At 45.5% G+C, this 11,623-nt stretch overlaps 1 protein-coding gene across 1 annotated transcript; it reads right to left on the bottom strand.

The window, feature by feature from the left end:
• Positions 1 to 2,945: 2,945 nt before the first annotated feature.
• LOC140411314 (probable G-protein coupled receptor 139) lies at positions 2,946 to 9,525 on the bottom strand. The gene is made up of 2 exons (XM_072500435.1): positions 9,459 to 9,525; positions 2,946 to 3,847 (listed from the first exon to the last, which is right to left on the bottom strand). Exons 1-2 carry the CDS (start codon positions 9,523 to 9,525, stop codon positions 2,946 to 2,948), a joined length of 969 nt encoding a protein of 322 aa, XP_072356536.1.
• Positions 9,526 to 11,623: the final 2,098 nt, after the last annotated feature.

Here is an 11,623-nt window from a genome sequence, read left to right on the forward strand (position 1 = left end):
GCCTCCCCGAACAGGCGCCGGAATGTGGCGACTGGGGGCTTTTCACAGTAACTTCATTTGAAGCCTACTTGTGACAATAAGCGATTTTCATTTCATTTCAGCATCCGGAAACAGATGGCACGTATCAGCAACGGACGTAAAAGCGATTTATGGAGAAACATGTTCACGCAGCAATTGGGTAAGGACTGGAGACCACTGCCTGAGGGTATGGCTGGCCCAGGTTCAAATGAAGAATTGCAAAGGGAATTCTAACTGTTATCTGAAAGGGAAGAATGTTCCTGGCCGTTCGGAGAGCTGCTGCAGACACGGTGGGCTGAATGGGCTCCTCCTGAACTGTAACAAGTCTGTGAATCTGGGAGTTAATTTCCTCCGTACTGGTCCCGAAATCACTCTCCTCGCGCGGGGAGCTTTCACTGTCGCATCGCCTCTTCAATTGACGTCAGTGAAATGTCGTTCTACTTGGTCAATGAGCTGCGGCAACACTCAGAGTATGGCTGGACGGACTGTCAATCACAATATGCGAGTGGGTAGGAGTTGCTGTGTTGAGGAAAGTGTTCGGCTGCTGATAGGAGAGTTATGCATCATTGTTCCAGGACATTGCAGCGCGCTCAGAGCTCCCTGGCTGTTTCAGGAAACTACCAGGCGCCCAGGCACCTTTGAGCTCCAATTGGACACTATTGGTCTTGCTCAGTCTTCCCAATGGTTCTTCCGCTCTAAGAAACAGCTGGATGGCGGTGATTGTTGCACATGCCGCATCACAATGCGGCCAGCATTTGGAGTTTCCTCCAAAGAACTCCCATCCCAAAGCAAATACAAAGCGATAAATGGCCTGCCCCAGGATAAGCCTGCTCTCGGCAACTTACCTGCACTGCTAGGAACAGGGACAGCAGTGGAGCAATTATCAAGTGGCAATGCTTCTTGAGCCGACTGAATTCCAGCCGAGATCTTTAAATTTTCCACAGGGTTTTAAAACGCCTTCATTGTTCACATCAACAATGCACAGACAAGCGTCACGCCTGTGTCAGTCAAAGGGAAATGTCTCCTGACAATTGTTGGAAGGATTCTGCCCAGAAGCTTTTCAAACTGGCTAACATTATATCTTGAGCAGGCCATACTTTCGGAGAGTACATGTGTTTTCAGAAGAGGTAGGGGAGCTATCTACATGGTCATTGCTGCTTGACAAATGCAGGTCAAATGCCAAGAATGAAACATTGATCTTTGTTGATCTAACAAAATCCTTTAACACGGTTGGCCAAGAAGAGCTGTGGAAGATTATGCACATGGTTGAGTGCACAGACAAATTCACTCAGGTACTTTGATAGTTCCACGATGGCATGCAGGTGCACATCCTCGATGACATTGAGACACCCTTCCCTGTCACTAATAGAGTGAAACAGGACTGTGTAATGACGCTGGCCCTATTCAGGATCAGCTTCTCAGCCATGCTCACAGACCCCTTCCAAGATGAGGACCCAGGTATGGACGGCAATGACTAAACACGCAGCAAGCTTTCCAAATTGTAACGGCAGCAGACCAAAACCAAGGTCTTCATTGGTAGATGCGTGAGTTTATATTTGCTGATGACTCAGCTCTGAATGTCAGAAGTGAGATAGACGTACAGTACATTATGAACATGTTTCCCGTATCCAATGATAACTTCCATATCACCATCAGCACACAGAACGTCTAAGTCATGTTGCAACATGTTGCAGAATGCTCTATCAAGAGCCGATAATGATAGTAAACTTCCAAAAGCTGTCGGCTGTGCACAAGTTCATCATCCTAAGAACCATTCTCTCACATTGTGTTCATACTGATGACGAAACGGATGCCAGAATGGCCAAGCCAGAATTTCCTACAGAAAGTATCGCTATTCACTCTGGGAGCATGGACGGGTGAACTGAAATCGGAAGCTCAAGGTTTACCGAGCAGTCGTACTCTCCACTCTTCTCTGTGTCAGTGAGACCTGGACTGTCTAACAGCAACACTTAAATAACATCAATCTCTTCCATCTTTGCTGCCTCCGCAAGTTCCTCAAAACCAAGTGACAAGACGAGGTTTCAGGTACAGAGGTCCCAGAGGAAATACAATGATCAGCATCGTCACAATGTAAAGACAATAAAAGCTGCGATGACCTGGGCATGTCACCAGAATGACTGACAACCGATTCCTCGCAGAACGGAGCACCTTCCCGGGGCACTCAGAAGGAACGTTTCCTGAAAGTATCCCTCAAGGAGCACAAAATTGACATTACATCATGGGGGTCCCTTGTCCAGGACAGCTTAAACTGGAGCAGAATGCCAGCGAGGCACCAGCGTGGGAGGAACAACGGAAAATGCCATTGCAAAACAAGCGTAGTGCGCATAAAATCCTTGAAAATAGGGCCACCAACTATCTAACAGACTCGCTGTCATGTCCGCATTCCACTTGAACCTGTTTGCTCATGTAGGAGTTCGGAGTCGCCTTCACATCCATACATCTCAATGCCTGTTTGACAGATGAAGATGGTCTTCCTTAACAATGATGGAGGGCGGTCGGTGATGACGCCTCAGGTTGGTCGAAGTCAGCGTCTCCCGCCGGCGGGCGCTTGCTTCGCGGCCGAGGTGGATGTCAGTGAAGATGATTGAGTTTCGTGATTATTGAAGAGCTCGGACACACAACGCGATTTCACGAATGGCGGAGGCAACCTTTCATCGCGGACAAAGCTCCCTGATTGGCTGAATCTGAAGCCAGTCACAACGTGAGCTGACTGGCAGTTTGAGGCAGCTACTGGGCCTCCCACACTGGATTCAAAACGAGCCACAGAAGATAGTTTTGGGGCTGCTCCCGCAACCTAGCACCTCTGATGCACTGCGCTGTGTTGTGTTGATTGGGAGTGTGTCAATCAATGTTATATTTATAGACTGGAAATAATAAAAGACGCCTCTGGGCTGTTCTCAGTTTATTTACTTATTCATTAATCGAGATACTGATGTAACCGGATATTTCAACGCCTTCTTGACCTGCTCTCTGAACATTGACTGAGTCACCCCATAAATAAACGTGTTTGTGCAGCAATTTAAATTGAGCAGCATATATCCAACTTGCCTGAAAATATATAAACCATCATGGTATTCCAAGATATTTGATCCTGTAATCCTATTATGAAAGAAATTTATAACATACACCAACCATAGGAATATGAAGCTTCCGGATATGGTGATGAGTAGAACCATAGATTTCCTTCTGCTCTCCATCTCTGGGTCACTCTGATTATCCCCCTTACTCTGACCCCGAAGTCGCTTACGGACTCTACTGGCCACTAAAATGTGCCTCACTGTCAAAGCATTGAGCAACAGGATTAAAGCGAATGGGACAAATGGGGTGAAAACGGTGTCGAACCAGTCAAATCCTACCCATACGGGATCTGTTAAACAGCTTGCTTTTGTAGAACACCCCCATGGTACATTGTTGATTACCTCCGCAGGTTCCTGCGTAAAGTAGAGCGGGATATTCTTTAAACAAAGCAGAGTGCCGGTTGTTGCAAGAACCATAGCCGCAGTTTTTCCAGTGCAATATTTTCTGTTCAGCCTCAGGCAGCAAATGGCCACAAATCGATCAAAGGAGAAAGTGACAGTGAACCAGACAGAGCAGTCTGTGGCTGCACGGCGTAGGAACGTGTTAACTCTACACACGTAGGTGATGTCCAGGAAAGACGGTGGGAAATAGTAATAACTTACCCTCCACAGGATGACCTCAGTGATAATGACCAGAAGATCAGCAGTTGCCATGGCCACGAGGTAGCGAGTGGTGCAGGTGGAGAGACCACACTTTCGCCGGATTAGGATCACAATTGCCAGTAAATTAACTGTAACAGAAGGAATACACAGAATAAATACAATCTAAAGAATAACAGCAAATCTAAAGGGCTAATCCAGCATTCGTGGTTGGCGAAAAATATCAGACTTCAAGAAAAAATAAATAATTGCACAAACATTGCACAAAATAATTGCAGTTTTTAGAGAACATTTTAGAGGACATTATGAGCAACATCAAATTACATAAAGATGAATAACGAATCTTCAATCGGGCTAAGAGTTAAAGCCAGAGGGAGCTAGCTACAAATATAAAGATGATGTGTCAAACTTTATCTAGATAGTAAAATGAGAAGTGACTTTACCAAATTGAGCATTGGGTCTGCAGAAATTATGCTTCTGGAATTAGTAATGTAAACTAAGACGATGGTAGTGAACGGGTATTTTGCATTTGTTTTCACTATAGGGGATATAAGTAACATCCCGGAAATAGCTGTTTATCATGAACTGGAAGGGAAGGATGAATGCAGGTAAACTACAATCACAAGTCAAGTGGTATTGAGAAAATTGTTGGAGCTGCGAATGACGAACTATATCATAAGGTGTCGACGGTGAGACCTTTGGTGTGTCGGATTTAGTTTTCCAAAGTCCTTAGATTCTGTATATTACATGAGTTTCGAAATTATTAAATGCAATTCAGATGTTAAAAAAGGGGGCAGGACAGTACGCCAGAAAAATAGGACAGCTCGCTTAGCTTTGTCATATTAGAAACTACAGCGAATTCTTATCGTAGAAAACTTAGAAGAAATCAAAGCAAAGATGCAGAGTCAATTTTGAGGAAGGGCAATAATGTTTAACCAATGTACTTGGGTTATTTAAGCAGTCACGATATCTGTAGCTCAAGTTGAGCCGGTGAATATAGAATACTTCGACTTCCAGAAAACATTGAATACAGTGCCACATCCAAATATATTCTGGAAAATCAAAATTCACGTCGCAGAAGGTAACCTATTACCATGGATAGATGAATTGCCAGCTACCAGGATCATTGAATCGGCTTAAATGAGGCATGGTTTGCTAGAAGGATGGAAATGAGGCTGTGCCACAGGAAGCGATGCTTGGAACTCAATCTTTTTGCAAAATATGTAATTTATATACGTGGCTTGGACGAAGGTATGGTGGTAAAATGTTCTGATGATGCAAACACAAGGAGGAAAGTAACCTGCGAGGACGACATAAGGTGGCTACAAAGTGAAGCAGAAAATGTGCCCTGTGTCGAGAAGCAGAGGCGCAGGTTTGTTGTTGCAATATTTTCTTTTCCGATTTTGTAAACAAATGACAACAAATCGATCAGATAAACAGGATCACAATCGTCAATTAATTATGGTCTCGAAGCGGAAGGGTCAAAAAAGGAAATTACCTCTGCGATGTAGTTTCCATATGATTCAGATATAATGGGCTGGACTTTGGCACAAAACACAGGTATGTTGTGAACCGGATTCAACAAAATTAACCCTATCACCATCGCAAGCAGTGTTGGTACAAGGCAGAGTTTATACTGCAAATTGATTTGCCAACATATTTCTATGCCACACACTTCCATCTGTCCAACAATCTATGGATTCTTCATTCTGCGCAATACTGAACGACTGGAAGGGATTACCAAGGATGTGAATGTCACTATGTGAATAAATATATCTTAATATCAGTTCTGAAAGGCGCACCCCTTATCCTTGGACTGTATCGCTTTGATCTGGTTTCCAAAGCTATGTTGCATCAGAGGGTGAGGGTGTCACCCATCAGAACAAGCTGTAGCACTAACTGCCTTCTATATAGGCAGATGCCGTTATATCTGGTGGGGAGGAGGGGCACGGATATCCCAAAATCAACTTCTACAGCAAGAGGGTCAGCGCGGTCAACATCTGTGATGAATAAATTATAGGATTTGATATTTGAAAGATCAGACTCGCATCATGCAACATCAAGATTGTACGAGAGAGCCAAGTGAGAGACCTCTTGTGTTGTTGAAATCTACAGTCTCCTCGAACAAGACTTTCCCAGTGGACCAGCTGGGCATAACTTGACATTGATCGTCAGCTGGGTTCTCCATTCTCTACCACTCCCTGCAGTTCTACATACTATTCGCCAGAAAGAGATCAAGTTTCTGCAGTTTGCCTTTGGTTAATTGATAGCTTTGCTGTTTCGGAGGATACCCCAACCGATTATTGAACACTTACTGTATTTGCCAACACATCACATAAGTCCCAAGTCCAGTCGCAAAATGGAGACTCCCTCAGCCCCCAGAACTCATAAATTCCCAGATCTGAATACATAGGTAGTGAATACATTATCATATTTGCATGTTCATTTGAGCCTCCATTCCGATGCAAGGAGATCCACAATCATTGCTTTCAGCATTACCTCGTCAGTCCTGGAATAAAAACGAGCTATGTCATAAACTAACCCATGTAAACCAACTGCTCCTACTTCAAGTAAGGTGCACTGGGTGGGGGACCGTGAGGATGGGGCTTTAGCTGCACACGAGCTGCCCACTCTCCTCCGTGAGGGTTCACAAGTGACACGTCACTCAAACTACAGAAGATATATGTAATTAACTTAAATTCTCTTCATTTGCACACGTGTCACAGCGAATTTAAACTCAACGAAGGTCACACAGACTCACTATATCCATTATTATCACACTGATTATTTAAAACCATGAATGCCATACCGACTCTTCAACTCAATATACGAATAAACGTTTCTCAACTCGCGAATTGAACTCACATGTCACCCCAGCAAAGCAGGGGTCAGAGCGGTGGACCGGCGGGGTGACGTGTTGAGTCGCACTGAGAGGTGGTTTCGCTCCAGGTTTGAGTGATGGGATGGGCAGCGGTGGTCGGAACTGTGGATGGTGGGGGAGGAGGGGGTCGGGCCGGAGGGTGGAGGGATGGTCGGACCGGATGGTGGGGGTTCATAGCGTGAAGTGCGAGTGTCCTGTCTGAGTTGCGGGGATGGGGGAAGGGGGCAGGTATCGGACGGGGAGGGGTTGGTCTATTCGGAGTTGGGGAGATGTGGGGGTTCTGCTGGGTGGCCATGTGTGTGCGGGGTGTCCCTTACGATATTCGGTCAGGGTGGAGACTTAGTTACACTGGAGTTATATTTCTCCCTTTTCTAACATTTTCAGAGTAACTATCAAGATGAAACAAGCAGAACTAACCGCAGCTACGATGCCCTGTACATCACAATTGTCCGGAGGAAGTTAATATGTTTGGACAATTGCCGGGTAAACCCTTACGTGTGAACTTCCGAAAGGGATTCCCCAGCGGATCATTGGGTTCCCTCAAAGTGCGATGTTGGTGACCAGGAAGTTATTTATCATGATTTTTTTTCCTGAATATCTAAATACAACTGCATGTGTTACTCAGAATGTTCCTCCGCCACCTTTCAACACAGGTTGGGCAGAACTGATTTACGTTTCAACTATTTTCCTTCAGGACATTTGCCGAGTTTGCTGTTCATATTCTTGTGGCACAACTTTTAGTAATTAATGTATTTTCTTATTCCAAAATCCCTTTGCTTCTATCACAAAACTAGGCTGAAAGTTCCAACTAATAGGGGTCCTTCCTATTGTCCCTCATCAAATGTCGAACTTTCCATCTGTCTCTGTTGAAGTTCAGTTGCCAAATATTCTCCTATATACAAATTGTTAACTGTCCTCCTATAGTTGTTGTTCGGCCCAGAACATTGTGGTTAGACCTGCCGCCTCACAGCGCCATGGACCGGGGGTCAATTGCAATCTTGGGTGACTGTCTGTGTGGTGTTTGCCCGTTCTCCCCGTGTCTGCATAGGTTTCCTCTGGGAGCTCCGGTTACATCCCACAGCCCAAAAATGCGCTTGTTAGGTGAATTGACAATTCTAAATTCTTCCTTGATCTCCAAATGTTAGGGGGGTTATGGGGTTACAGTGAGCGGGCGGGCGAATGAGACTATGTGGCGTGCGCTTCGAGAGGCTCAGTGCAGACATGATGGGTCGAATTAACTCCTTCTGCACTATCGGGATTGAATAATTCTAAGATACCGGAATCACATCAATCACACCGACGTGCAATACATTTGACCAATATTCCCAGATTTCACATATTCCTACCTTATTCATTAGCCTGGGTTGCTCTCCCTCTGATCCATCAGTAAATGGCTGTTTCTGATGCAGCACTTCAATAGGAGATGGACCAGGGTCAGTGTTGTCAAGTGGATATAATTGTGGAATAACAACAATAAACTGGTAATGTTAAATCGGTTACATCTTAAAACACGAGAGGACGTTGCATGGAATGGAGTACACCGAAAGAACTGATTTAGAAATACAACCAGTTTCCCCACTCCACGTATGGTACTGAATTCAGCATAAATCCTCATTGACACATATTCCACATGACTACTGTCACTGAAGTTAGGGTTCCACTCATTCGAGACATCAGACGCAGTGCAATTCAATGCTGATAGACACACTCTGAGGTTTCATTATTGTACGATGATGTCTGATTCAATAACACCTGCTGAAGTACGAATGAATTTAACTGGACATTTGAGCTTTATGCAGCTGTAAGCAGGGGTGAATCGCAGAACCAGATCATTGTTACCGCGCATGAGGAGGCCATTTGTCCCAGCTCCACTGCACCTGTTTTCCCAACGAGAACCGTGACTCAGTTCCATTTCACTGCCTCTTCCCCGTGTCTCTGCGCATTGTTCCTATTCAAATAACCAGCTGATTTGCTCTTGACCACCTCGATTGGACCTGCCTCCTCCGAACATCTAGGCAGTGCATTCCAGACCCAAACTACTCTGTGCGATTTTTTTTTTCTCGCGTCCTATTTGCTTCTTTTTCAAATCGCTTTACGTCTGTGCCATCTCGTTTTTGGAGTTATAACTTTAGTCACAGGTCTGTGGTGCATCACAGTGTGGAATGCCGTTGTTAAGTGTTTAAGTTATTGCGCATAATATCAACCGCCTGACCCTCATTGACACAGTCTGTTCCCAATCAAAAACGTCCAGCAAGCGAGCTAAACAGGATTTCTCCATTTCGAAATCTATCCTGGCCCTTCCTAATCAACCAACACTTTTCCTCGTGACTACAAATTCTAGCCGGAATAATTGTTTGTAGATGTCCGTCCATCACTGATGTAACACTGAATGGTCAGTAATTTCTGGGAATATCCTTCCCACCCTTGTTTGAACAAAAGCGGAACATTTTCAATGCTCCAGTCTTCTGGTAAATCCGTGGAACTTAGAGACCATTGAAAGATTGTGGACAGCACCCTTGCAATTTCCAATCTCACATCCCTCAATGTGCTTGGCTGCGTCTCGTCCTGTTGCGTTTCATTACCAACTTACCGTCAGTCTACTGAACACCCCTCCGTATCAATTTTAAGCCTCGTCACTTTGAGTTTCCTTGTCTGTCGCCAAGGCCTGGGTAGCCACGACACCCTTGGGAGATGAACCAATTGAGTGAATCTTTATATTCAGATTATTTGGTTGCACAAAATGGTACCATTGATCCGGGGTCAGTGTAGCTCTGCCATTCGTTACATTGTGACTAGCAGAGTGAAATGACAGACAATCTCACACACAGCTTTACACACACTCAATGTTTATATTCACTTACCGGGTACGCCGATGATCACCACGATCAAATAATATATTTCCTTCAAATTGTTAAATGTTTGAAGCATTTTCTCTGTGATTAAGTCTGTCCCTCCAAGCATCACCAACCCTCTCTGCATTAAACTGCATTAAAAATCCATGTATATTTGTTCCCTCCGAGGTCACCTCGGGGAATTTGAAGTGACGGTTCATGCGGGGTATAGTCAGTTCCTTGTTCTGGCAGAATATAGTTAGCCCTGCGTTTCAATTGGGCAATTGTGATAACACCAATTAGGTAACATACAATTAAAGTTCATTCGCCCAGAATTCCAGATTTGTAACACACATAGCAACAATGTGAGTGTGTGCCTGTGTGTGTATCTCTCTCTCATTGCATGTGCGTCTGCCTCTACCTCTCTCTCTCTCTCTCTCTGTCTCTCGCTATCCCTCTGTATGTGCATATGTGCGTGACCCTCTCTCTCTGTCTCTCTGTTTATCTCTCTATATATATCTTTCTCCTTTTGTGTGCGCGCCATTATCCCTCTTTCTGTATGTGTGTCTCTCTCTAACTGTCTCTCTCCCTCTGCCTGGCTGCCTCTGTTTTTGTGTATGTGTATCTGTCTGTGTCTCCCTCTCAGGCTGTGTGTGTGAATCTCTCTCTGGCTTTGACTTTATGTCCCCCGACTCACTCTCTCCCTCCTCAATCCAAATATTTCCGAACCACACGCTCCTCCTCCCGCTGCCCGTTCTGTCATTCTCTGCCCTCAAACGCTCCGGGACTCAACTCGCTCCACCTCCCCACAGTATCTACCCCTTCTGAAACACTCTAACCCCATTCTCTGCCCCCTCGCCACTCTCCACCCCCCACTCACTTCACCAGTGTCTGTCACACCCTCCTTCACACGCTCACTCCCACAGACACTCTGACCGCCTCGCACGCTTTATTTCCCGCTCAAGCTCTCTCACAGAGGGTCCAGTGGGTTGCGCATTAGAAATCCGGTGTGCCTCGCTCCTGGCCACAGCCCTGCAATGCCTGTGCCCGACTTGTGAAACCGAGTCCCGCTCACAGGTGCATTACCCGACCTACCTGCTCGCTGGGCCACAGTCTCCAAGCCATCCACTGGGCGCTGTGTCCCGGCCTTTAGCTTCCCAACCAGGAATAAAAGCAAAATTGGCGTAGTCATGGTGGCCCAAAGCGTATTTCCCCTTTGAGGGAGAAAGCTAACTGTTGGTGATCTAACCTGCGGATCATCACATCTCAGGCGAGGGGCAAGGCTGAGAAGACAGGGCCGACATAAAGAACTAAGCTGGTGTCACAATGAACCAGCTGAACAGACATTTGAGCTAAGCCGGGACTCGCCCAGAGCCCCGAATAGACAGGTACATGATGAAAGAGAGACAAAGAACGAATTTTAAAAAAAAGTTTAGATTACCCAATTATTTTGTCCAATGAAGGGGCAATTTAGTGTGGCCAATCCACCTACTCTACACATTTTTGGGTTGTGGGGTTGAAACCCACGCAGACACGGGGAGAATGTGCAAACTCCACACGGACAGTGACCCAGAGCCGGGATCGAACCTGGGACCTCAATGCCGTGAGGCAGCAGGGTTAATCACTGGGCCACCGTGTTGCCCTTGACAAAGAACGAATTTGACTCAGCATCAGAGACGTGGCTTTTTCACACTTGTGATCCACGTTGTGCAAAGCTGTTCGTTGTTTCAATGTCTTTCGCTGATGAGTACATAGAAATTAGAAGCAGAAGTTGGCCCTTCGAGCTTGGCTTCCTATTCATTATGATCATGGCTGATTATCAAGTTCAACACTCTGATCCCGTCTTCCCCTGTATCCCTTGCTCCCTTTAGCCCCAAGTGTTATATCTAACTCCTTCTTGAAACTACCCAACGTCCATGTTTGTGGTAAATCTTCATTCAAAACATAACTCTTCATTCACCTGAGGAAGGAGCAGCGCTCCGAAAGCTCGTGACATCGAAACAAACCTGTTGGACTTTAACCTGGTGTTGTAAGACTTCGTACTGTGGTAAATCTGGTTAGCATCGTGGTAAGTCAGGGATCCTCGCCAATCTATCCCTATCCCATGAATCTCAGACCTTCGTAATCGGAATTTGTGTATAAATGTGAGTCAGAGAGAGTGCTAGAGGCAGGGCGAGAAAGGGAGATAAAAAGAG

This window comes from Scyliorhinus torazame, chromosome 4 (genome assembly GCF_047496885.1).
Source record: "Scyliorhinus torazame isolate Kashiwa2021f chromosome 4, sScyTor2.1, whole genome shotgun sequence".
Taxonomy (NCBI): domain Eukaryota; kingdom Metazoa; phylum Chordata; class Chondrichthyes; order Carcharhiniformes; family Scyliorhinidae; genus Scyliorhinus; species Scyliorhinus torazame.